Consider the following 27,825-nt stretch of genomic DNA (forward strand, 5'->3'; position numbering starts at 1 on the left):
CACTCCTCTGGACAGTATTTTTAAGAGACTTCACCTGTGTTCATAACGAACTTCGTGTATTGCTACAAAAGCAAACAAAAGCATGCTCAAATTATCTTAATTACGCATTTACCTGGTTTGAAAATACAATTACAAAAACACCATTGTGAGCTTATAGAAAAACAATTGTTCATATATTTAGTTAAGAGATGAATTTTGAAAGCTCAGTATTTGCTAAGAAGTTGAAGGCCAAATATCACTTTATTTAAAACAGAACAAAAAAACCCCCCACACCCCTCCAAACTATTCTGGCTTAATGATATAATGGCAAAGTTCACTACTATTCTACACTGAAAAGAGCAAACAAACATCCCTTTAAGTCATACTGCACATCTTCTGAAAAAAAAAAAGATCTTAACTACATAGTCTGAATGAGTCTTAGAACACAGTGGCAGGAAGTAAGTTTTGAGGTCCCAAGCAGAAGAATGACTTTAGGAAATTTCAGAGCTATACAAACCTATACAGTAGATAATTATGTGAGAGCAGAAAAAAATGAAAGCCTAAAAGCCCTCAAGCTCAGTGGGTGGCCCCTAAACTGGTTCTGTGATCACGTACAGAGATCTTGAAACTCTATGCAAACATGCAATATTTGTAACTCCTAATCATATGCAGGAGCGAACATGAAAATGAATCACCTTTACCTAAAAGTGAACATCATTGTGTAAGTTTTTCACACACGCTTTATTTGGAATTGGTTCCAGCATTATACAGCCCACTTGCTCACACAATGAAAAGCTCTGAGCACCAGCAGAGTATTTTTTGTAAGCAGGAGCACAGACAACAAAGCAGCTAGCACTAGAAAGTGAGGTCACTTGTTGTATCTCTGTAGCCATAATTTACTTAATTTCACAAAGCAGACTTCATCTTCAAAACAAAATAACATTCTCACAGCTTCAATATAAAACTAAGTTTAAGGCTTCTTGCCTGGGGATTCTTTTAATGACTACTGAAAACATTGGTTGTTTCTTCTGTAGAGGATCTAAAATGAATAAGCTTTGCAAGAAAAACTAATTACAAGTTTATTGCTTACAGCAATTTCCACATCACGATATCTGCTCTCTAGTTCTTATTTGCTGGTATTTCCTTCTTCATATCCAATACTCTATACATATCCTATACCTTGTTCTGTATCAAGATTTTAAAAGCAAAGCCTTCTTATTCTTAGTGACTCAGATGCTATCTCCAACTCACTGCTTAGGTAAATAAAGAAGTTGTCAGTGAGAGCAGTTAAGGTAAAGCATTTATAACTAAGCTATTTAAAATATTAAAGTACAATATGAAAAAAATAAAAACAGCACTAAGAAACCTGTCAGGGACATACAAGTATCCACTTGTACGGGCTGATTCTATTTGTTAACAGTTGAGAGATGTCACAAAATTGGAGTCTATTGGTATTTCAAATACTGGGATTTTGTATTACAGTTTAAGTTATTCAGGTGCAAAAAATGAAGTTAATAAGTATAGAACACCTTACCTCCCGAGATATGATCCCTGCTCTGCGTGCTCTACTTCCCAGAACAAAAGAGAATTCGCTGACTTGTGCCAGTCCTGCTGAGACAATCCACTTGATATACTGGCTGGTCTTTGGAAGAATCAGAGAAAGGACAAGCACTGCCAAGACAAACTTTAAAAACAGGTTTTTTGGGGTTCTTGTGGATTGTCTTGTTTTGTTTGTTTAAATAAAAAAAAATGCAATAAATGAAATAGTACAAACTTTGTAAGATATATAGCATCAAAGACAGTAATTCTGGACATAACATAAAATAATGGACTTCTAAGTGTGTCTTCTGTATTAATGTCAAAAGAGACAAATGTTTTACTGAACGGCAAAAAGTAGTATTGTGTTTACTATAATAAAAACACTTGATAACTGTCACAAATTCCAAGCTAGATAAACAAACACTTCACCATGTGTAACTTACTTTTAACATTACAGTACTTTTTTTTTTAATACCCTAAGAATATTGTATCAAACTGTATTCTAATCAGTAAGATTCCTCCAAATACAGATTTACAGTAATACTCTCTGTTAAATCAGATTTTCAGTTCTTGCATAGAATTTTCTTTAGGGTATGCAGCACAAAGATTATTCAGATTATTAAAGATTAAAAAGATTATAAAAAAGAGTAAAAGAAATTACCTTCATTATGACCACAGACAATGTAAGGAATAGCAAAACTGTCAGTTCATATATTACAAATGTGGGGAAAACATGAAGTCCTAGAAGGAAAGAAAACAATATTTCAAAGTTTGAGGCCAATATCTTATGATGGTAATTTTCTGGGTTAATAATATATGGAATTGCAAGACTGTATTCTCAAAACTAACCAAACAGAAAGCCTTAACATATCTACCAACTACTTGATCACTAAATCCCTAACTACCTACTTGATCATAAAAGCATTTCCTGCATTATCCAGCCATTTTTCCTTTGGAGGGGTTTAGCACAAGCCATATTCCCAATTGAGTTAAGTTGTATATGAGTGACCCACAAGCACTTTCATTTATAAAGTTTTCTGCCTTCCACACCAGTCAACAATACAGAATCTGAAATGAAACTCACCTCTAATGAAAGCTATAAAAATCCTGCAGGAAAACAATTCCGTTGTTCTGCACAGTCATTGTAATGTTTTTCTAGTCATTTACCCTTTCTGTATGGTATGGTAACAGACTATTACTGTGGGAGGAACATGATATTCAGTATTTGCATAGCCTATAGGTACAACAGAAATTGAAACTATTTTTGATTACATGACCCTCACTTGCAAACACTAAAAGTCACCTGAACTGGAAAAGACACTTAGACTGAAATCAGGTAAAGCCATAAACCCCTGAGCATGGTTTAACAATTAAGGAATTACATACAAACCCATTGTTCTGATGTTGTGGTGGTTTTTTTGTGGGGGTGGGGTGTCTTTTTGAGGTTTTCTGCTCTTTTTTTTAAAAATTTTAATTCAGTAATTATATGAAGCAAGATAACAAGAACCACAAAGAACACAGAAATTTAAAACTAAATCTTGCTAATATTAAACAACAAAACAACAACAACAAAAAAAAGTATTTGTTGGAGAAGTCCTAGAGTCACTAAGCAATAATCTTACTCACAGCTGACTAAATCCATTTTTTCCTCAGAGAGTATGAGGAAGTTTTGCAGGCAAACATAACTGTGCATCTTTGGAAGCTCATTCCTTTTTCATAAAAGCTTCTAAAAACAGAAAGCAAAATAGTGGTGGTGTTCCTGATAAATCCATAAGAGTTGGCAGTTCTCCAACCCAATTATTTCTGGTGAAGGACAAAAATTTAGCTTTCTAAAGCAAAAGGCACGTAAATCAATGCTGTAACTTCTTATTTTAATGCAAGACAAGGTTTCACTAATTTTTTCTGCCCTGTAGCAGTGCAGAACCAGAACTATAGAGAACCAAGAGTTGTCATCTCTTCCAGACTGTGCAAGAAAGTTACTTATAGTAACGTCACAATGATTTGTCCATACGCTCATTCTATTGTGGATGGAAATATTTTTCAAGTACATCAGAGATATTTATATGAGTACCACCCAGTCAGCATTTACACACCCTGTTTTTTTCTTAATTTTCTTCCAACTACTGAAGCGCAAATGCAAAAGACTGTCAAAGTAAGAGGAGAAATGGTAAAATAAGAGATGAACACCACACCAAAAAAAAAATCTGCATGTATGCAGAGATGCACAAGGAGGGGCAAGCAGTTTCTCTGTTTTCACTGTGTATCACATGCACAGTGCTCATTCACCTTTAGGCTGACCTCAGAAAATACATGAAAAGCAATTAGAGAAATACAGCCCATAGCAATGGCATGTTAGATAAGAGGGCCAACTCTGACACATCTAGAACTGAAGGTTTCTGAGGGAGGATATAAATATAACCTAGTGCTCTCATCACTCCTGATGGAACTACCTGTTTACTTCTGGAGCAGGGTGAAGTCCATTTGAACTGCTGCCCATGGAGATTTATTGCTATATTCCAAAGACCTAAGGCACAAACTACAGCAGATTTCTATACCAAACCTGTGGAGGTAACTGTCTGTGAGGTGAAGCAAGCCTAAACTTGTTGCATACACTATTCTGAGCAGACAAATCAAACAGACATATTTTCTTTTTGTAGGAAATAGATCCCATCATAGGAGATTTTTATGGTCATTACAGACCTTTGCCCCAGTCCCAGATGAAAACCTAGGATAAGGCCAGAACTCACATGAGGCTCCTGTACGAGCATGTGAAGCCTTCCTGACAACACAAACGTCAACAGAAAGACTAACTTCACAGGCAGAAGGTGCACAAATATTAGCATTTATTGCAATGGTTTTGACCAGATTTTGTGACTAAAACAAAAGAAATGCTTTGAATAATTCAAAAACTTCAGCAGTGTTATCAGGTAGCACATGGCACATTGGCCGGCAGTCAATAGCTAGGATAACACTTAGGTCCACCTTTACAGAGCTGACCATAAGGGTCCAGACTTTAATTCTAAGCAGTGTTCTGAAAGAGCTGGAACAGAGGCCTAGGGGTGATCTTGCATCAGTGGCAGGCCAAAAAGCACAGTTCACTCATGTAAGTTGGTATGTGTTATTCTGTGGACAATTACAGGCAAGATTTTGCACATCCTTTTTATAAGTACTTTTTTCCTTAACAAGTAAACTCCCTCCTTCTCTGATTAGACAGATTCTACCAATCTGCTGGATGGCTGCCAAACAGCATGTGAACATCCAAACGTCTTGACCACATCCTGGTAGATCCCACATAAAGAAAAGGAATCTTGGAGATCCTTGATGGCAAACATTATTACAAAAACCAGAACTCTGTGGGTCAGCCTGGAGCCAGCAGAATTAATTCTGACACATCCTCAAGACAGGACATCACTCAGAAAAATCATGTTAGCTGTGCATTGGGATGCTGTATCTACTAGGAGTCTTAATGAACATAAGATCATAGCTAGCAAATGCAATAAATGCTGCAGCCCTGGCTAGATCACTAAATACCAGAGGGGAAAGCCAACATTCTTCATCTTTCTGCAAAAGGGAAAGTCCTTTTCATTCTAAAGTCAGTTCTGAGAGCCTGAAATCTCCAAGTTTCATTGTGCAGGAAAACAAAGCAGTAGAACTGGATGGATAAGGAAAGGCAATGCATGCCACCTAATGAATTCCAGTTGGGATCTTCCTTTGATTTTTCTCAAATTCAACAGAAATGTTAAGAGGCTTATCAGAGAATACTTGTGTGCATATCTGTTCTGGACAGTGGTGGTGCTGACAGTGGCAGCAACACCTGTCTTCTGAAGAAAAAAACCATGTTGTGAAAGGGTTTTCAGCATCTTGCATTCAGGGTCCAACGCTGAGCACAAGATTTACCCAGAAGGGAAACATGAAGCCTGGCGAGTGAGTACATCTGCACAGCACACAGGGAATGCACAACTTCTGTCAGCCACTGGAAGTAATCTGCCTCCTCATCAGTGGCAGAGAGGGTCCCGATGCCCAATTTCAAACTCCATATGCCTTGCAGACTAACAAAAAAACGGGATGTTGGAGCTTTTTTAAAAAAGTCAAACACTCTACTTTTCTAAAAAGCTATCAAAACAAAATCAAATTACATAGGGGAAAGATCTGAGTACCAGGTACCAAAACAGAAATGAGTTAGAAAATTCTCAAGATGTGGCTCTAAGGGATCGGTCCAAATTTTCTCTCAAAACTATCAGTGAGGACAGAGATGAACAGGAACTGTCTAAGCTCAGCAGAGGTTAGAGAGCCAGAAACCTTGAAGAAAACACAGAGGCCTAAATGAATATACAGACAGTGAGTAACTCCAAGTGCAGCTGTTAATGCCTAACTGCAAAGGTGTGTTATTCCCACAAATGCACCCAAGCGCAAATTTGAGAGCAGTGCCATTACACAGGTCAAGCTAAGGGCAGGTCCACTGTTATAGGTACTACATGAACAAGTGCTGTTCATCTCAGCTTTTAGGCACCAAAATGATTTCTGTAGTGAGAACAGAAAACAGGCATTTAAGACAAGCAAAACAGGAACGACCTTTTCCAAATGACATATTTACAGTCGCTTTTCAATTAAGTTAAAATATTTTATTTGTGTCTTTATCCTAGAAGGACCAAAAATTGTATTATATTACTGCAGTGGTGTACCACCCTACCTCGGGATCTCAAGTGTTCCCACTCTCTGTAACAGGATGCTTGCTGCATATAGCAACAAACCTTCTCTTTAGCCGGGGGGAAGAACCTTTCCCTGTGACCTTTACGTAATTTCATATAGTAAATCTCTACATCTTTATCATCATCATCATCATGGCTGGGCTTCATGAACGAAGATTTGGGAAGGGCTCTACCCACGTTTGTTACAAGCACCTTGGTGGCTAAAAAGGCCAATACAAGATAGATACGCCCGGTTGCAAAAGGCACAGCAGAAAGACTCCTTAGGAGATATATTCTGCAAGGCACGATTCTTTCTGCGTTGTCTTTTCTCCTCAGGAGTGATCCTGCATTTGCATGGGTGCCTATATAAGTAGAGAGCAAGCAAGAAGTCCTTAAAAAGAAATCCAGTAAGAAAGAAGTTTAAGGAATACTTTTTATTCTACTCAGGTTTTCTTCGCAACATCACATCACTCCTTTTAGAACCTAGCTCCTTGCCACTCCATAGAATTTCCTGTTCAGACAAAATTTAAAAGTAACTGAAAGTAAAGGGGAAAGGGCAGGCTAATTCTTTTTGGGGGGGTGAAAGTGGATTTTGTTGGGGTTTTTTTTAGGATTTTGGGTTTTCTTTTTTTGTTTGGTTGATTCTTTTAACAAGGAAGCATTGACACATTTTGTCAGAAGCCTATAACATTGCTCATTTTTCTCATTTTTTTCAGCGGATTTTCTTCTGAGGCAGGATTAACACCTATTTTCTGTAAAATCATAGAAACTTGTTAGGCAATTTTCTTTCCCTTCTTGTAGTTAAAATGGTAACAACAGTTCAAAAGGTTTTTTTTTTAATTCTGTAACAGAATAACTGAATAATTTTCTTAGAGTACAATGCAGGCTATATGGAGTGCTGCTAGCATACCAATGGGGAGGTCTTGCTATTTTTTGTACTCTAACAAAGTCTTATCTCTAGCCCTAATTTATGCAGCCACAAGAGTGTAGGACAGTATTTTTTTTTTCAGTCCCTTGTAAAATTGACTTAGGGCTTATAACTACTTGTCATGCTTTGTATCCTTGATAACATTATCCATGTACCACCATCTTCAGTGAAACACATGAACAACTTACATCTGTGAGCATTTAGCAATTACTCATCCAACCTTGGCAGTTATATGGGCCCAAGAGTTTTACCAAAGCTCACCACTTTCCTCTCATTATTAAAAATAAGTTATTCAAATAAACATATCTATTACTAAGTAATCTGACTGATTATCAGAAGCTATTATCATGGGCTGGGTAAAAACAAAAACAAAAAAACCCAAGAACATCAAGACTGGCAAGCATAACTATTTCCTTTTTATTCTGCTAGACACCAACAGTTTTAGTTTCTGTTATGAAACAGTGCTTATCGAACAGGTATATAAGGAACTGCATTAAAATTATGCCAATGATGGGGTTTAACTGTAATCTGAATAAATACAAGGAGAGAAAAAGAACAATAGAAAACTTCAAATAAAACCAGAAGAAAACCCAAGGGTGGTCTTGAAAAAAAAACAAAACTAAACTAAACCCAAACCCCATGAATTTCTGAGTAAGCATGGGTTGAAGAAGGTTGGATTTGTGCAGTGGGCTACATCCAAACCCTCTATCTTAGAGCGTGCAGAGCCCCCAACAGAGGATGTGCATCTCCTATATAATCCACAGGGAGACGGAAGTGCTTTCACAGGACCTGTCTCCTCATTCACCATACTTGAGCACTCCAGTTTCTTTCAGAGAAAGTGTACTGGGGCATGTATGGACAGCTAGGAATGTAGCAGTTCAAAATGAAGCTACTGATTGACTGTAATGGGTAACAAGCACAATGAGTTACTCTCCCGGTTTTAGGCACCAATGCTGCATTTCAGTTGGCTTTCAGGTGGTCTCTGAGATACATCTTGTTCAATTATTTTTCCCCGTGTTGAGAACACAGGTCACATCTTCCTAACTAAAGGAACAAGAAGCTATAAAAAAGATTTGTTTCCATTGTCATATCCCGCTTCTAGAAACCAAGCCACAAGAACCTGAAAACTACTCTGCCAATTGACTCAAAATAGTAATGCAATTTTAGTATAAATTACAAATATAGCTGCTGGGAAGACGGAAGAACATTCAAAAAAACCAACACCCAAACCAAGACCTTCTTCCCTTAAAATTTTCAGTTACATATTTTAAATAGTATGAATTCAGAATTAACAATGAAAAACTGACATTAAAACATGACTTAAGAGTACAACATGGAAATGGCTTCTGAAACTGGATGTTACATTTAAAAGTAGTAACAAAGGCAAACCAATATTTTGGTCAGTTAGCAGTTTAGTATTTCAACAAAAGAAAATCTATTTCCTCCCCTCACATTGGAGACACCATTTTTTCTCCTCCCTCCCATTTTTGAGCTATGTTTTTATGTCTTATATATGTTATATTTTATATATTTTATATTATATATTTCTATATTGTATATATTTTATATATTATAGATATAACATTATTTAATATTATAGATATTATTAGATATTTTAACATAAGTTGTCTTGGAAGTTACCTATAGATGCAAAGAAAATGATGGCAAGAAAGTCACGTATTGGTTCAATACAGCACATAATCTCCTCAGTAACCATGTGACCCTGAGAAGAGATCAGAGCTCCGGCTAAGAAGCATCCCAGCTCCATTGAAACATCCAGCAGCTCTGTGATCTGTCAAGGAATAACAGAGAACCTATTGCTGAGTGACTGAGTAACTTTACATACCATTTCACAGTGAAATTATAAAACTGGACATTATACTGAATGTAGGAAATTACTATGTCTTTATCCAAGTTCAACAACAAGTAGAATTCAGTGTATTTATTTCAATGTTCTGCAGTATTGTATTTATACAGAAGACTCACAAAATCAGTTTCCACCTCCACATTACCTCCTTCCCCACAAAAACAAAAATAAATTTCTTAATCTACACTAAGACTTTCTGTCACTCTTAAGGACACCATCTGATTTCACAACTGCAGGAGAGACTATAACAGCTTTGGAGTCAGGATTACATAATACATTGAGACTGAGAACTAAAGCAGTAAGAATAGGGTATTTTCCAGCTGTCAAACAAGAGGGAAAAATGAAAATCAAAGCTTATATTTGAGAGAATAGTCTCAATTTAGAAGTCTCAGGCATAAATTACATTTTATTATCATAAATGGTTTAAATGTGTCTGTGTGCTTTACTGAATAGGGGTTCCTTTAAGCGTGTGAAGTGCTGAAATGAAGCACAATATCGCAATATAGGCTTGAAAGAATTCAGACTGCTTCATTCTTTTTTAATATTTTAATGCAGTACTAGAAGGAAGAGATGAAACACATGTTAAAAAGCTAAACTAAAAACAAAGCAATTGCTTAAGGCAATGCTTGGAACGATAAAAAGAAAAAAAGCAAACAGCACTTCTGGTGGGTATAAAGTATGTTTTAAAATAAATACTTTAAAACCATGCTGCTGTAGGTGGTCATCTTGCTGAGAAAGTACAATGCTATTAATACTAATAGAACATTTAAAACGGAAGACTTATTTTCATACTAATTTAGGTTAAGCAACTATAGTACATTTATGGACACCATTCATCAGATCTTTAACGGTGTTATACTGTAAGTTATGAAACTATAACTCAAGTGGTCTTGAAAGTAATGGAGGAGAGCAAAAGACAAAATAAACGAGTCTCCAAGCTGTGCATAAAATGCCACCCAAAAATAATCCCCAGACTTTTATGTATTGAAGTACTAATGTCTGAATGATCATCACATAACTACATTTTTGATAAGTCTGTAATTTATTGCAAGACATTTAAGGAAAAAAATTGGTTCTGTCAACTAATATCAATAGTTGCTTATCAGGCAAAACCAACAAAATAATCTTATAATGTTATTCTCATTTTAAAACAAAAGGAATTTCAGAGCTTGTCACAACAATTTGAAATTGTAAGAGGGAAGAAGGCAATATATACATGAAAGGCTTTAAAATCACCAAGAGATGAGTAAAATAAAGGAAATAGTTATGAATAGGAAACACTTAAGTTGTTCTCAATCATACATTAGTTGTTTTAAAAGTCACACAGCTAATATTTTTAGGATTCCCATATACATGATTATGTTACTATATAAGAAGAGAGCTAGCATCTCTTGTACCAGAATTGCGTGATACTGAACTATTATAAGAATCACTCTTCAAGCAAGGAACAATTTGAGTGTTGGACCTGATGATCTCAGAGGTCTTTTCCAACCCCGTTGATTCTATGATTCTATGAAAGAAACATGTTTCTTCAGAAAGCATCAGACATAACTAGAGCAAACCGTGTATCTATCTGGGAGTTTGCTCCCACAGCATAAAATCTGAATTACATTCCTTCACTCTGGCAAATCAAGTATGAGCCCAAGGGCCTGGTAGAAAAATAGGCAAAATTTGCTATTTCTTGTTTAGTCTCTGGGTACTACACAGCTTCAGGTCTACAAAATCTACAGGTCACTCTACACACTGAAAAGTGTGAAGTTGGATGAGAGCGCAAGAAAAGAACCAACAATTACGTATTTTTCTTAACCCTATCTCCCCTCCTCCAGTCTGTTCTTCAGATTTATATGTATACAGAGACTCCTTTTACAATTCCCATCTTGGTCTCTATAGTTGATCAGTAATATTACCAGTAAGTAGACACACTTCCTCAGCTAAAACTGTAGCATCAGGGTCTGTCATGTATAATGTATGGGCGCACATGCACAGACACACTGGAGAGGGTTTGTTTTACTGGCAGAAAGGCATTCTCAGCAGAATTTTTTAGATAAGCAAAATTTGGAAAGTATTTCGCATTTAGTATTCCCTCTGTGCTTGCATCACTTTTAAAGTTTTCCTTTTACCAAACACGGCTCTAACGATTGCTAATCTCTGGGCTTTGCACTGTCCTTTTCTCAACTCTTACATTACAGAAAGCTTTGTCAGTCAATATTACATGAAAAGTTTTGGCAATTTCCATGTTTTTTCCCCAGTACAACCTAGTTTTCACCTGTTTGCGAAGGTCCCATTTTATCCTAATTCAGAAAGGATTGCTTTGCTATCACTAGAATATTAGATTTTTATGTTCAAATGTTCTATCACAGCAATAAATAAAGAAATAAACATTACTGCTGTAACATGTTCCAGTTGAACCTCAACCATCTGTTCAGCAGTTGTTTTGCTCATATGCTCTAAGAGTGTCTATCTTATTGCTACTCTTTAATCATCATAGAAGCTTAATGAATATGGTAAGCCAGTAAAATTAAAGAAAATCTCGATGGAAATAAAGGTATTAAAATTTCAGGCTTTAGTAACTTAAACCTGCTCAAGAGTAAAGAGCTGAATTCTAAGCTTGGATTTTAAGGAAGTAAAGCTGTAATGGAGATGGAAACAATTTTTAGTGAACCTTGGAAAAACTCCATCTCAATTATATTTTAAGAAATAATTAACTAGAATATTTGAAATTAAAGTTCTTCCTTAATCTTCTCCTCCTAATTGATAGAAAAGAGTTCATAAGCAGGTTATGAGCCATTGAGAAGTACTCCAGGCAAGCAAAGAATGACATTCCCAATATTAGCAATGATATTCCTAAGACACTACAGGAAAAAATATGTACATTTTCATACATAAAGTACTGTAATAACATAGCTATATTTTCTTTTTGTCTTTTTGGTACATAAAGCAAACTGGCAATTTCCCTCCAGTTGCACAATTTTCGTCATAATGTTTCTGTGCATAGAGAACATGAAAAAGCAACATTACACCAGTGAATGCTCTGGCTGCAATATTCTTCAGCTCATTGTGGTAAATATCTCGACCTAAAAGTACCAGTCGAGCCATGGATCCTGAATGGTCGTATTGAAAACCATAAGCAATATTTGCTCTTTATGTTGCGATTCAGAACAGTTCTCCAGTTAAAACAAACCACCAACCGCTATCTGCACAACTTAAAAGCTTCAAAAGGAGATGCTGAAAGTGTAACAATGATCTACTAAACCTTCATTACTGATGGCAAGATTCAAAGATGGACAACTGTGTCTCTCAGCTATACTTTTATAGGACTGGCACTTGACACAAACTCCCCCCACACCTGATCTGCCTAACTAGTTGAGAGACAAAAGGGAGGGGAATTCCAATTATTTCTGAGAACACTGGGAATATAAAGAGGTATCTTAAGCTCCAAGTCTTCGTAAAATATCTCATATTTGAGATGCACTGCTTTAACTTAGTTTACCAAGAGATGTATTTAAGACCCTGTTTCAGATGTAATGAGTTGCAATGTTATCCAAGTGAGCCAAGCAGTTCAGAAATGCTCAGAAGTCACTATCATACAGGAAGCTCCTCAATTGACAGGATAATCCTTACAGCAAAATTGCTTACTCACACTGCAGTATAGGAACCTCTTCTGTCCTATCTTCCCTCTTGTTTTCCCATACAGAATTTGTCGTTATTGGTAGAGAAATGACAATTCTTGTTTAATTAGTCATGGGAGATTTTTCAAACATAGGAAACAAGTAAAATAAAATAAGTTTATATATAATGTGCATTACATGTGCTAGTGTTACAGATTAATCCAAATACAGAAGAAAATTAGGTGGCCCCAGAATTCCAGTCAACACTGAAGCACATAATAAGTAACTGTACGCATGAAGCAGGAACACTGTATCATTCCTACCCTCTTTGTCATGTATTGGAAAGGATTTGGCCTGCAGATTAACCTGCATGCTAGAGAGTGAGTTAAAATATCTTATTTACAATCATCTCTCAGATTTTCTAAATGGAGCTGTCTTTGGTCAAGGCCACCAAAATAGGCACTCTCTTATTTCTCTTCTACAAATTCAAAAGCTTTTTTTAGAATTACACCAGCATAGAAAATTCTGTGTTTGCAGATTAATTATACCAACTCCTTTAATACTTAGGCTTGGTTTTCCCAGGAAAAAGATCTTTGCAGGAACCACTACAGTTTAATTGTTTTTCTTCCTGGCACCTAAAAACTTTAATTTATCCTTTCCAAAGACATGCAGCAAATTAGATTTCCATCCCTCATCCTATGTTTTTATTCCTGACATAGTAGGGGCACCTATACCAATAAAAAGATTTGTTTTCCAGAAGATTTGTTTGTTGATCTGTTCAACTAGACAACCAAATACTTTTTTTTTTCAGTCTGTGTGTTTAAACCACAACTTGTAGCATTACTACAATGAATGTATCTGTGTCAGTGAATATCAAGCATCTCAACTGGTTTACTGAGGTTACCTGCAGTATCCTTTGTACTGTTCCCTTTGATACATTATTTATCAACTCTAACAGGAAAATTGTTGAAAATGCTGAAGAAGCGTTCTGGTTCTGCAGTATAAATCCAACATACTCAAAGATATTCTCCCCCCACGTTTGTGTTCCCACATGTATTATGTAAAGTCATATAGACAAGCTCCTTGTTCATTTGACAGGCAATTTTGGTACAATACACCCAAATTCAATCACCAGACTATGTAGGTCATGTTCTTAATTGAAAGTAAAACTGCTTCTAGATATCATCATATTTTATGTAACTTTGTGATTTGGTTGCTAGTTTTTATTGAAGTTCTACGAATGTAATGTCTGCTAGTTAGAAAGTAAAAAGGAAAAACTAGTTTTGTTCCTTCTCTTATTAGATGCCACACTTGGAATATGAATAGCTGTTTAGAGCAATGACATTTTTAACCTGTACAACAGAAGTCAACAACTGTAAAGCTATGCTCTCACTAACTTCTTTTTGACCTTCCTGAAGGAGGTCAGCTTTCCCTGTTGGACTGTAGTAACTAAGCTAACACCCCTAGAAAAAAAGGTGCATGCACAGGAATATTTTGGCTTAATTATTCTCAGAGGACATAATCTGCACATTCAGGATAATGGAGTTTCAAACCCACAACATTATCAGCAACTGTCACATTCTGTTCTCCAGCACTATAGTTTTTCAGAGGGCTGAAACATGAGAGAGAAACAAATAGAAAGAAAATTCAGGGGCAAATGAACCAAACCCAATAGGGTTATTAAAATCTATGATCCTTGAGGCATTTCTCTACTTTCTTAACTTAATCCCAAACTGTGTATCCCACACAAAAAGAAAATTATTTTATAATAAAAACCATGTTGAGAATTTGTTATGAAGATATTTGTGAGCAAATGTCACAATCAGGCATTATCAGTATCTCAAAACCCATCCTAAATTATTTTCAAATGCAAGAAGTAGCCCAAAATTAAAACTTGGATCATTATTCCTAAACTGGCTGTATTAAAAGCTAACAGCAGAAGTTCAGCAGATTGACATTCAAATTTTATCTCTTCTTACTCATCTGTGCTGGAATGCATGAATCATCTGCACATTTGAGGGTTGTTTTAAAACATCTTAAACTCAAATAATTAATTACAGAGGTACATGTATATGCAGTAACAGTAAGTGCAATGGCTTTGATAGTGATGCAGTAAAGTATCACATGTATAAAAATGTTTTATTAATTTAAAAGATTACCGTTAACATAAGGAAGGTGAATGCAGTTATTCCTAGAATGAGGATTTCTTTATTCCCTTTGCTTTCTGCGTGCAACTTGCGATAATACGGTCCTATGAGATAAGTCTTTATAACAAGACATAGAAGAAAAACAGCGGCCAAAGAAAAGAGGATTTGGCCAATCAGTATCAGTATTCTCAGTATTTCCTTGAAAATGCTGGAAGAGAAGAACAAACAAAAAGTTTCTTTCAAGTGCTCTCATACTTCCCAACCAGTTCCCCTTAACTGAAAAGATCTAATTTTGTAAATGTTCCAAACTGAGTAGCCACAGGAAGATATTTAAATACATTTGCAAACAAGATTAACACTAAATCTGCTGAGTGCCCAGTAACCTCTTTTACAACCTAGAATTTACTTCCATGTTGACTCAAAAAGATTTTTGTTGACTGATCCCCAAGGTAAGCCATCAGATTCAATAATGCTATCACACAGTCTTTGACAAAAACATGCCCTGGGGGAATAAAGTAACTTTTTTTTTTTTAAATAACAAACTTTTCACTACAAATTATAATTACCACACAGGACTAAGGCTGCTAGAGCAAAAAGAATATTTTCATACAACATGACAAGTAGAAACAGTAAAGGAAACTCACAGGAACGGAGTGCCTATTTTTCATGGAACTGACATTAACTGTAGTGCTCTCAACGTTCATTTTGGCAATCTACAGACTGATTGCAAGGGGGAAGGTGGAGATCCATACAATAATTTTTCTTTACCTGGAATGTGTGCTCACTCCTGCTTGAATAAGTGTTGGCATGACAGCTATAAATAAACCAAGCTGCACATCCTGCATCACCAACATGCCAAGTAGAACGCTGCTGTAGTCAATATCCCCTGTACACCGGCAAAGCAGTCATGGAAACAGTCATTAGAGGCTATGAATGCTTGCAATGCTCAGAAATCTAGAGAAGGCTTAATCAAATGGAAGCCAAGTATAGCTCTTAATGGGGTGAAGGCCATTCAAAGCAGTCTGGGTTTTTTTCCCAATTAGTAGGTAAATTAAAATATATATAAGACATTAAAATACAAATAAAATATTCATGAGACTCCTGTTACACAATAAAAACATAGACTTTGCTTAGCAGTTAAGCACTAGTCATGCATTTAGTGAAACTTCTTTACTGAGAGTATACAGTTTTTAGAATAACAGACATGTAAGAGCCAGCATGTGTAAAATATACACTTTGAATTCTGGCATTAGAGTGAATATTCTAGAGGGTGGAGAATACTTTAATGCAGTTTATATAAGGGAGGTTTAAATGGAAGAAAGCAGGATGTCAAAACTTTTGAAAGGAAACATGTAGAAGTACTTGAGAAGATAGCAATATGACCCTTGAGGGTAGTTACTTGAAGAGCTGTTAGCTATGAAAGACCACCTGAACTGGTCTCTGTTGAAGAAGGATGTAAATTACTTAAATTAGCTTTTCTGCCCTGATGACAAACTGGTAGCAATGGTCTAATCTGGTAACCTCTTAAAAAGCTCAAGGATTACAGACCCTCAGTAAAGTCAGTTCTTAACATGGAGAGCACTGGTTGGGCTATACTGTCTTTCTCCAAAGAGGACTGGCTATGTAAACAGCAAGAACACTTCCTAATGAGAATATACACAACACTGCCCAGTGTTAAACAAAGATGATCTCTTGTAAACCAGACTTAACAGTTACTTTTGTTTTGGTTTTTTAACTAGTTTCTCTCATAATATTACAAAGTCAACTTCTTTCAGATTTTATTGTAGATACTACAGTAGCCCATATTTAAAGTCATACACACCTTCTTTATCTCCTCGAACACTACCTGCAAGGAATCTTGACACCAGTGGTGTGCTTGATAAAGATAAACAAGTGGAAATGAAGACGCTCTGTGTTGGTCTAATTTGGAGCAAGTGCCCCCACAGTAAACCAAAGGCAATCATCAGAACTGTCATGTAGCAAGGTCCTTGCAAAGATATTTTCCATACCTGGGGACAAAAAAAGTTTTTATGATAAAGGCTGATGACACTTTTCTTCTCACCGCTAAGTTACAATGATTTTCATCACAAATAAGCAGTTAAAAATGCATGATTTGAGGCTGCAGTGCTGGGCCACAGAAGTAATGGTCTGTCACCCTGTACAATCCAAAACTCTGAAGTTATTATGCCTAGTAGACATTCTATACCGGAAGACTCATTACCAGATATTAGGCAGATTTTCCAGAGCTCATGGACAAATTAGGGGCCAAAGCTCCAGTATGGGTTGATATATATTAAAAATTATCACGTGGAAGACAAGTTATTTGATGTGATTCTAGGATGGGGAAAAAATGGGAGTGGCAAAGGAAGTCACCAATACCAGCAACCTGTTCCAAATTCATGCACACACAACTCTGAAGCAGCAATTTACCTACTACAGTTTAGGAACTCTTGAATTACTAGTTTTTATCTTTGACTTTAGATGGACTAGAAATACCAGATTAAACTGAATGGTCATAAATTTAAACACATTTCAATTAAAGTTTTTATAGTATTATGAACTCACAACCATCAGTTTAGGAACAAATCACACCATGCAATTCTTTACATACAGTCTGCACATGTTTTGCAGCAGTGTTTTCCACTATTAAAATTCTAGCTGGTTTATGAGATAACTTTTTTTTAAAATTAAGACCAAAAAAAACCTTGTAGCTTTTTGCTGAATCCTGATGGCCACATCATGTAATATTCCAGATTGTGTTAACATACTTGCTGAATCACTTTATTAGCCAGTAGAGCATGTACCATCAGTTCAGTATGCAGTACTTAAATGGTTTGATTTTTTATAACAGGACTGGCAAACATCACTGGACACTTTGTAACAACAACTGCATGTTACTGCATGTCAAAATTAAGCAGAGATGGATTGTCATAAATTGTGAGAGATTAGTAATTAAACTGTTTTACTAAAATGAAGAGGAATAGCAAATGTAAGTTTTTTTAAACACTGAATAAATAATGCATTCTGTTCTTTCCAATGAGGTAAAGTGCAGAAGCAAATGTCATATTTGTCTTTTTCTAAAATGTACAGTTACACCAATATATCATAGGGAGAGTATAAAAATCTCAAACATAACTGATAACTGGAACATTAGCAATTAAATACTTTAATGTAGAGGTATTATGCAAAAATACCTTTCTTAGTCTTTCAGGAGAAAATTCCAGACCAACTAGAAAGAGAGTGAAGAACACACCAAACTCTCCTAATGTCTCCACCTGTACAATAGACTTAAAATAAAAAAAAATTAAATAAATCAGTGTACAGCAGTCTACTTATAATACAAATTATAATTCCACTACAAAACAAATTGTTTCTCATTATGTTTCCATGGGTAGTTCACCTGCTGTAATATGACATCAGAAGTTCCTACAGCAACCTTAGGGTTCAAACATTTTTCCCATCACTTGGCTGATACTAGATGATAATTTGGTTGGATAGTGCTGGTCACACTAAATGCACATGTGCACTCATCTAGGTAAGCTTGCTGGCTGGATGAAAATGAACAGGTCATGTTTTATGCATGTACTATTAAATCCCCAAAGCTTGCACTCCAGAAGTTACTTCTTGCTAATTATTTTGTCTACTGGTATAATCTTTCTGCTAGACTGTAGTTCCTGTTCTGCTCACCACCCAATAGACTGCACACATCCATCTCTCAAGCCAGTAGAACTACCAGCCCTTTCTGCTTCAGAGAGAAGGGTGGAAAAGCAGGAAAAGTGGTTGTCTTCCTCATCCTAGCAGAAAAATGGGGATACTTCTGGCTGGCAACTGGTCACCAGTGGTGGATCCTCAGGGTTCAGTTGTAGGGCCAGTTCTATTTTATATATATATATATATATATATATATATATAAATCAATCAGTAATCTCAGTGCAGGAGCTGCATGCATGCACCACTAGCAAGTTTGCTGATGATACCAGGCTGGGAGGTGCTGTTGACACTCTTGAGGGACAAAACACCTTGCAGAGAGATCTAGATACACCAGAGTATTGGGTAATGATTACTAGGACATTTAACAATGCTGGATTCTGCACCTACGATGGAGTAGGTCAGGCGCAAGAATAAATTAGGAGAGGAATGGCTGGAGAGCAACGTGCAGAAAGGTGTCTGGGGGTGCTGATGGACAGCAAGCTCAGTGTGAGTCAGCAGGGAGCTCTGGCAGCCCAGAGGGCAAATCCCATCCTGGGGTGCATCAAACACAGCGTCACCAGTCAGTCAGGACAGGTGATTATCCTGCTGTATTCAGTGTTGGTGCAGCCTCACCTGGAGTTTTGTGTGCAGTTCTGGGCCCTACAATTTAAGAAGGATTTGAAGGTACTTGAATGCATCCAGAGGAGGGCTACAAAGCTGGTGGAAGTGCTGGAAGGAATGTCATATGAGGAGCAGCTGAGGACAGTTTGTCTAGCTTGGAGAAAAGCAGGCTGCGGAACAACTTCATTGCTGTCTACAGCTTCCTGAGGAGGGGAAGTGGAGAGGGAGGTGCTGATACCATCTCCTTGGGATTCAGTGAGAGGATGCATGGGAATGGTTCAAAAGCTGCATCAGGGAAGCACTAGGAACCATTTCTTTACTGAGAGGGTGGTCAAACCCTAGAACAGGCTTCCGAAAGAGCTGATTAATGCCCCCAGATGGTCAGTGTTCAAGAGGCATTTGGACAATGCCCTTAACAATATGCTTTAACTTTTGGTCAGCCCTGAAGTGGTCAGGCAATTCACTGAAATAGTCTATTCTAAAAACCTATCATTTCTTTTCTGTGCATTTACAGGCCAGAGCAGAAGAGAACAGGGTCTATAATCAATCACAGAGAAGTGTAGATGGAAACTATCTTTCCTGCCAGATTAGAATCTGCCTGCTTCCTCAGTTCCTCCGATATTCAACTTTTTTAAGAAATACAGAAAAAAGCATACAAAAGAGACCCAATCAACATGAACATTATCCAGAGGAGTAACATTTAATCACAGCTGCACAAGAAACTGGCAGGTCACTTAAACTGCCTTGAAGAAACATCTCTCATCTGTTCTGACCACATCATCTTCTTCAACTTAAATCCCTGAAAATCCATTTTTGGATCTATTCCAAATGTCAAGCTTCCAGACTTGTTTCTCAGTCTAGGTGGTCAAACTTTCCAGACCTTCTCAACCCAGAAATTACATACAACACAAAGGTTATTATTTAATCTAAATTTTAGAATATAAAATTTTGAAAGTACTTGGACCCTTCTCTTCCAATACAAGATTGCAGGATTTTGTCAATTTCTACCCATCTCTACTTACTTTTGAGCCCAACAGTCATTTTCAACAAAAGCCCAGGTAAGAGCAGATGTTGCTAAGACAGCAAGTTCCAAGCGGTTACATGGATATCATTCCAACAGACTTGTTGAACGTAGGTGGACATTATGGTGCAGCCTTAACGTGGGATCTGTTTTGCCTGCTGGCTAAACAATCTGTTAATGCACACCAGACCACTAATCAAAACATGTCCAGCCAACCACGGCCCATGGTTTCGCATGAGCTAGTAATCAGGGTACACGTGATGGAGCTAAAAAGGTTCAAGAGACTTCAGGAATGTGGGCCGGGTACAGGGAAAGAAACAGGGTGACTAGGATGGATGAATGAGCTACAGAGAAGCAAAATAACTCTCTAAAAAGCCAAGCTATGCTAGTCAGGGAACTACTTGTTTTAAACACTTCCTCCACTGTGAATTCTTTTTTTGCTTTTTTTTTAATACATTTGAAGTTGGCAATACCATATTATTTTAAAACTACTTTTAAAGACTTCGACGAATTAAATCAGTCAAGAAATAACTTGCATGCTTACTTTGATACTGTTTAGTCCTGAGGGTCCTAAGAGTACTCCACAGATGATATATCCAAACATGGTTGGCAATCCTATTGTTGTGCACAGCCAGCCACATGGCAAAGACAACATTCCTATTGTCACAATATCCTAAATATATAAGATTTACAAATGCATTAATATAAAGGACACACAAATTTGGGATGAAATTAAAGACTAATATCTTTAAAAAGATAAACAGCGCTGTAAAATTAAATGTAGAATACTGCCTGTGAAAAGAAAACACAACTTCAATGCTGTTGCAGATGTAAGCACAGCAGTTTTGCAGATGAAGCAGTAGTACTGACCTTAAGTAACTGGGGGACTTCTGATCAATTTAATAAATATTTTAAATACATTACAGAAAGTAGGCAATTTCCTGGATGGAATGACACTTTGCATTAAAACAAGATGGTGAAACAGGTCTGTTTTGGGTTTCTATAATTAAAAAAGAATCCCAATCCAGTTATTCTATTGGAAGCACAAATACAATAAAACCCTTGCCATGTCTACGTATTTTCCAGTATCCCTTCTTTCATCCCAAGACACAAACAAATAAATTCTCTCTACTGACAACATGCAAGTGGTTTATCAGGCACAGCAGTAGCTTGCTTTAACACTGTGCAGTCCAAGAGAAGGGATGGTGCCCCAAAGGTGCAACAAGATAAATAAAAACAGAGAGGATTCACGTGGCACCACGATTAGTCTTGTGAAGACTATCCTAAGAGTAGGGAACATATGGCTAAATTACCATAGATAGGGGACTCATGAATGCTGGGGTAATTTTAGAGGAACATACGCTGAATTTACATTCAATCCAACCAAGGAGTACTGACATACAAACTAGTGGGACTAAATCTGACCAAAAGCAATGACAAGAATGTCTCTAAAATGATTACCTTTATGAAATGATGATCAGCACGAGGAATGGTTGAATCCCTCGGTTTGGTAAGGATATACTGATTGTTCTGGGAATCAATAAGCATACTGAGACCTAAGTCATCCTCTACTTCTCTTTTTGAAGCATTTCTTTTGGAGTTTGTTTCATCTTCTTCCACCCTTAAAACTGCTTCAAAGTTTACACCTCTTACCTGTCAGAAAAAGAAAACAAATAATCAAACAAAGAAAAAAAGTGGGAGCCAGTTAAGCATATAATAAAAACGGAAAGACTATTAGTTGTGCTTGAAGTTTTTACAGAACCTGTTGACAACAGCTAAAAATACTGCAGCTTTTTTCTCTAAGAAGTCTTTCATTTTCTTTATTAAAACTTGGGTGTCTTGAAATGTAACATGTTATTACCTTGAACAAAAACAACTGGAGATTACAAAGTGATATTCAGTTCTCAAAAATATGAATTAAAGACTGCATTACAAGTCAAGAAAAGGTAACTGTTCTGTAAATTTGAAGGAGAGGCTGTAAAAACTGTTTCTACCTATTTATTTTCAGGATTTTATTTCCCAAAGCAGCAATTCATGGAAGCAGGTTGTAGCTCATTTTTTTTTTCATTTTTACCAACTACACTTCTCTATTTGATTATATTTTAATAGAAGCCTGTATATCTTTATCAGAATACTGATAACTCTATTAGAGCCTCTCTGTTCCAAAATTCCAGTGTTTTTGCTTAAATGTTCCTTGCAAAGACAGAAATGCAAATAGTCCTCCAGGTTGCGTTCCATGATTCCTTTTCTTTCATGGGTGGAGATACAAGCAGAAAAACAAAGAGACGCCCTGGAGGAGAAGGACGCTTTGGCGTTTTTCCAGCTCTCACGTGCCGCAGGACGGACCTCGCTATTCCAGGGTGGAACAGGAGAGGGCGCTCCCGCGGCCCGGCCCGGCCCCGCTGCAGGCGCTGCCAGGTGGGACCCCGCGGGGCACAACCGCTCGTACCAGGTGTGCACGGAATAAAACAGCTGCTTTCACTTTCTCTCCATACGACCACAACTACAAAAAATCCCACGGCTTGGCGCTCTACTACAGAGCAACTGGTTTTTTCCTCCTCCGCAGAATTCAAGAGCTATGCTCACCTCGGAAGTCAACCTGCAAATCAACTAAAACCTCTCAAGAGCAAAGGCCAAGTAAAGTTGCAATCCATGGCTATGCAAACAGGGCCAGTTTAGAGGGTCTGTCTCTGAGGATGGCAAAATGAGACATTACAATAAACTGACACATTCTCAGCTCCAGAAACACACATCCTTAACCTGAGGAATACTGTCCGTCATGCAACATAAAAACAAAGAACAATGCAAGTAGGCCAGGGTGCAAAAGGCAAAGGAAGTCAGAAGTGGAAGAAAGCAATACCACAAACACATTTCAGGTCCTTCCCTTAAACAATATATCTTTTCCCAGACTGTGAAAACTAATTGCAAGGATTCTTGTTCTCCCGTAACTTTCTCAACAAAATGAAAATGTGGAGACTGCTTAACATGGTAACTCCATATCCTGAGAAAGCCAACCATCACAGTTCCCACCACCACTGAGATGTCATATCTGTCATGGGCTGTATCAGTGAGATGGGCTACATTTGTCAAAGTGGCAGCTGTAGGGAGGACTTTCAAATCAAAAACACAGAAATCACTAGCAAAAAGGAACAATTATTCCTGATGCTCACTCTTCTTCAATCCCATAACCCTAACAACTATATAACCCATGAGAAACACACTTACAGTGCAAATACTAATTATAAATAAATGCATATCAATGAAAGGACTGAGTCTAAAACATCACTTACAGATTTGTTGTCATCAAAGGCATGCTCTTCTATTTCCTCTTCCAATCTATCAGCTGCCTTCCTGACATCTTCCAGAATTTCATCAAGCATTGACAGGCTTTTGTTTTGATGCTGCATGTTCTTAAGGGCTTCAACTTGGTGTTTTTCTGCTGCTAAGAGTTCGACATATTCCATTTCTTCCTGTTGAATTTTACAACACAGAGATAAAGTGCTGGCCAGGCCTCTGAGCAGAAAAACATCTGACATAAATGTATGCTTCTTTTGACACAAAACATCTTACTGATGGAATTGAAAAAGCAACATAGAATTCATTATGGTATTTGAAGATTGCTTTCTCTTGTGCCAATTTTCATTGGGGTAAACGGACAAGAAAAACAACTACCAAACAAAATATCCACCAATTACCTTTTCTAATCCATTAAACAGTAGAGCTGACCCAAGAGTATGATCCAGAAAATACAAGAAAGGACTTACTTTGATAGACTCTAGGAAACATTTCAGAGCCAAGTAGAGTTTAGCACCCAGTGCTTTAAGAGGGAAGCGTAATACCTTGAAAGTATAGCTATAATATCTACAGCAAACAAACTGTATGGAAAAAACAATGAATCTTAACTTTATAAAATGCTTTATTTTTCAAAAATTACAGTAACTGTGGAAACAGCCACAAGAAAAGAAAAGAAAAGAAAAAAAGAAAAGAGGTGGGAGAGAGATGAGCAGCCAATCACTCTAGCCAAGTTTCCTGTTTATGTTTCCCAAGAAGTACTTTCCTATCAGAAGTAAAATACTTGACTTTTTCCCCCATTTCAGTTTGAGCCTCTTATAAACTTACACTGATAACTTCTGAAAATCATTTCTAGGCTTCAGAAGTAAGAGAAGAGAAAATGCTAATATGGTTTGATACGGTGTGAAAATACTCCCTGAAAAAGTTATGATGTTTCATTTCTCTTTGGATGTTTCAGGTTCAAAAAGACAACTAAAAGGCTTAATTTACTGATCAAGACTGGACTTAACACTGCACCCTCTACATAGTTACCATGACAGTAACCAAACTGAATATTTTGTGTGTTGACAGAGAACAATCTGAGGCTTTTGGAAAAAAAGATTCTTCCCTTTACATGCCTACATTCTTTTAAAGATGCACTGGTTGAGAGAACAGCTATGAGTAAGGAAACATGCACAATTACAGCACTTCTTCCTTGCAGTTAGGTTCAGGATGCTGACAATACTTAGATGAGAGAGACCCTACTTCTGCTCTTTAAGAGAGCCAGTATTATTACCAAGGGCAAAAAATGGGTAAAAAATGCAAGCAATCTCTAGCTCTGAGTCAATTCCCAGAAAACACAAGTTTTTGTCTCCAGATGCTCTGCCATACCCAGTTAGAAATCAGAGAATGCAGGTCTCCCTTAGGTTGTGTGTTTTAGCCTGCCTACCCTCCGTAGACATCTTCAATAACCTGGACATAGAAAGTGGTCCTAAACACCTATGCTTAAGTAAGTGGAGTGTCCCCTCCTCTGCACATTTGCAGATGGACATTTTCCCCCTTAAAACCTGCAAGAACACGCATGTAATTTAATCAATTCCGTGATGCCAAGACAACAGTATGTTCAGTACAACTGATAACTGTAGCTTAATTCTTTTAAAATCCCGACAGTCAGATGAATGCCTCTGATTGTGATGAAACCACAGAATTGCTGTCTGTTGGTGTTTAGAATTACCATAGTTACACAGGCATGATGAAAGTTACCCAGATCCCAAAATAAGTGAAGTTGGGAAAAACGTAACTATTAACGCGTTTAGCCCAATGTCAACAATTAGTTCTTATGCAACACTTAAGTAGGAGACACAATCATACTGCCTCGAGGAAAAACATTTCCTATCTGGTGCACTTTGCTAGCAGACATTGCCTGAAAGATGTAAAAAACAGCCGCCATATGAGCTGCAGATTTTCTGCTCATTCAGCAACAACTTGGAATGCAAGATGAATTATTAGATTCTTCCCCTCAAAAACTGAAGACGCTTTGGGTGCAGGGAGCCAATTTCAGCCCTTTCTATCGGTGGAGACAAACAGGCTGAACAGAGCTAGAGGTAAACTGCAGAATAATAAATAATTCAGTAATTTCAAAGGAGTTAACTTTCCCTGAGTAGCAACATAGCTTTGAAAAATCAGTTTAACTGCAAGTTCCTTCAATTAATGGAGATGAAAGTTTTTGTAGTCTATTATAAAGAGGCATCTCTGTTTCCACCTACAGACCACTGTGACAGCAGTAGAGTGGAACAACCACAGAGAATGGTGTCCATAAAAAAGCCAAGTTATCTCAAACAACTCTATGCTGAGCAGAAGTACATCACAGTACAAACACTGTTCTGCAGCTGCTGGGATTGGAGACACCCGATCACGAGGTACATACCGAACCACCTCTTAAGCAAAGTAATACAGATAAGGATTGTGCACTTAACAGGAACACCTAGAAACACATGAGCAAAATGTAACACTTTGGGGCAATGCTGATTAAGAAGGCAGTGTTGCTGTGAAGGCAGTGTTCTCTACTACTTAGTCAGAGATGACAAAAGCACATTCAAAAAAGGTTGCATCTTTGCACTACTTGCAAGGGTTGTTTTTTTTCCATCGATATCTGATTACTAGGCACCCAAGAAATCAGAAGCTGATAAAATGTAGGTAAGATTTTGTTTTTCCTGAACCTCCACACAGGCTCCTGGAGCAAAAGAAGGCAGAAACAGTCTTCAGTGCTTCTTCCTTACTTCCCCCTCGCCCTGTGAATGATTCCACAACACCTTTTCCCAGCAGCAGAATCAGCAAGAAATGCATCACACATACATACATATCCCAACACTAAAGACTTTCAAGTACTTCAACTCAACAAAATTAAAATGAAGGGAAGAGTCCAGACTCCATTTGTATTTTCCATTCACTCACTGTTTAAAAAATGGAAAGGATGATTTATGAGTACACCAACAAAGTACTCATTACAGTAAAATGAAACTGGAACAAAAAGTAGACCTAATGTGTACCTTCTCAAGTAAGAACAAGTCCAAAAAAATGTATCCCATGAAATTTTCATCTTTTTGGCATGCATTTCTCCACATTCTTTGTTTCCCTTTATAGAATAATTAAAAGGTTAGAACAACAAATAGTCTATTAAAGAATCACGTGCATGGCATAAGAAGGAAGGGTGCAAAAAATTGCTCACTCAAGTAAATGTATTGATATGATAATACAAAAAGCCTATACAATCCACCTCTGCAAAAGTAAAGTTTTGACAGGACCAATCTCTAAAACACATCATTATATACAAAGATCTCCTTTTAGGAGAAAAACAATGAAGCACCATTCTCAAATTCAAGGACAGATTACCTCAGTACTTTACAGTAACATTACCAAGAATTAGGTAAATGAGAAAGAAGATTCTGGACAGCTTTACTGCTGTTATTTTACAAGATCTGAGAAAGACAAAAGGTAGAAAATCAAGTAATGCTCAGAATGCTCACGACAATTGGTACCATTTCTATACAGCAGAGGCTGCTACTACGATTAAGACTCAATATCCAAGTCATATCAGGCACTTCATTGGAACACACCTAGATCGAAACCACTCCCTATCCAAATTTTTTGTAATTCAGTCTTTGTTTCCACTGCACAGAACCACTCCAGTTTCCCAAGTTTGCATCCTAACTTCTACTTCCACCAGCTTTCCTTGCCTCAAATCACTGCACACCTTTCTTGCACATAATCTTTCAGTCTTCACCTGTAAAGATCTGCAAACCTCTTAACACAAATGCCCTTTAGCCATTCTCCCAACTCAGACCCTAGACCCCAAATACATTTTTGTTCCTTCTCTCACTCCCTTGTGCAAAGGCAGCCTCTTCTTTCAGAAGATGGAAAACAAAGAAAATTCTTAATATGTTCCTCCAGTGGTTGAGGGGTAGAGCAAGGAAAAGAGCAATTTAAATACCAAATAAAGTAAATGAAATTTTCTCTCAGTGGGAGCCTTTCAGAGCACTGCCAAGTCCAGAAGACAGTGGCAGACTGTGCACGACCTAATGGATCTGCATTGACATGGAAACTCAAATTTTCCATGAAATACTTGTGCTCAACTATTACTCATCTGTGTTTTTTCTTGGCAAAGTTATCTCAGCTGGCTCTTTCTTGAAAGTACTGCTTTTCAAACCTGCATTTCTTAGGCTAAGAGTGCTATACTGAGTTTAAAAATATAGTCACTTACTATTTTGCATGCCCATTTTACCCCTATCTATACTAACATGGAAATGAAAGGCAGTACATCATGTTGTTTAAATTGTAGACTTTGGTTGAGCAATTCTAAGGTAAAGTGGAAAAAGCAGTTAGTATTTTGCCAATTTATGGCATTATTTCCACTCTGATAACCCCACTGGCTTGTCTTGCGTGACTGTGCTATGTGCACTGACTCAC

The 27,825-nt window shown here is 37.2% G+C and overlaps 1 protein-coding gene across 4 annotated transcripts in view; it reads right to left on the reverse strand.

Moving 5' to 3' along the window:
* The window catches only part of TMCO3 (transmembrane and coiled-coil domains 3), a 32,576-nt gene that overhangs the window by 1,245 nt on the left and 3,506 nt on the right, over window positions 1–27,825 (reverse strand). Inside the window, exons 3-12 of one of the 4 annotated variants that reach the window (XM_064646441.1) lie at window positions 23,379–23,558; window positions 21,550–21,741; window positions 20,633–20,761; window positions 17,951–18,043; window positions 16,579–16,765; window positions 15,525–15,642; window positions 14,769–14,964; window positions 8,776–8,926; window positions 2,180–2,259; window positions 1,514–1,663 (exon numbers count right to left, since the gene is read on the reverse strand). In XM_064646441.1, the coding sequence (XP_064502511.1) occupies window positions 1,514–1,663; window positions 2,180–2,259; window positions 8,776–8,926; window positions 14,769–14,964; window positions 15,525–15,642; window positions 16,579–16,765; window positions 17,951–18,043; window positions 20,633–20,761; window positions 21,550–21,741; window positions 23,379–23,558 (1,476 nt within the window). Of the gene's footprint in view, window positions 1–1,513; window positions 1,689–2,179; window positions 2,260–8,775; window positions 8,927–14,768; window positions 14,965–15,524; window positions 15,643–16,578; window positions 16,766–17,950; window positions 18,044–20,632; window positions 20,762–21,549; window positions 21,742–23,378; window positions 23,559–27,825 lie in introns of those variants that run through there. The other 3 variants (XM_064646442.1, XR_010428517.1, XR_010428518.1) reach the window with 3 other exon arrangements.

This window comes from Pseudopipra pipra, chromosome 2, assembly GCF_036250125.1.
Source record: "Pseudopipra pipra isolate bDixPip1 chromosome 2, bDixPip1.hap1, whole genome shotgun sequence".
NCBI lineage: Eukaryota > Metazoa > Chordata > Aves > Passeriformes > Pipridae > Pseudopipra > Pseudopipra pipra.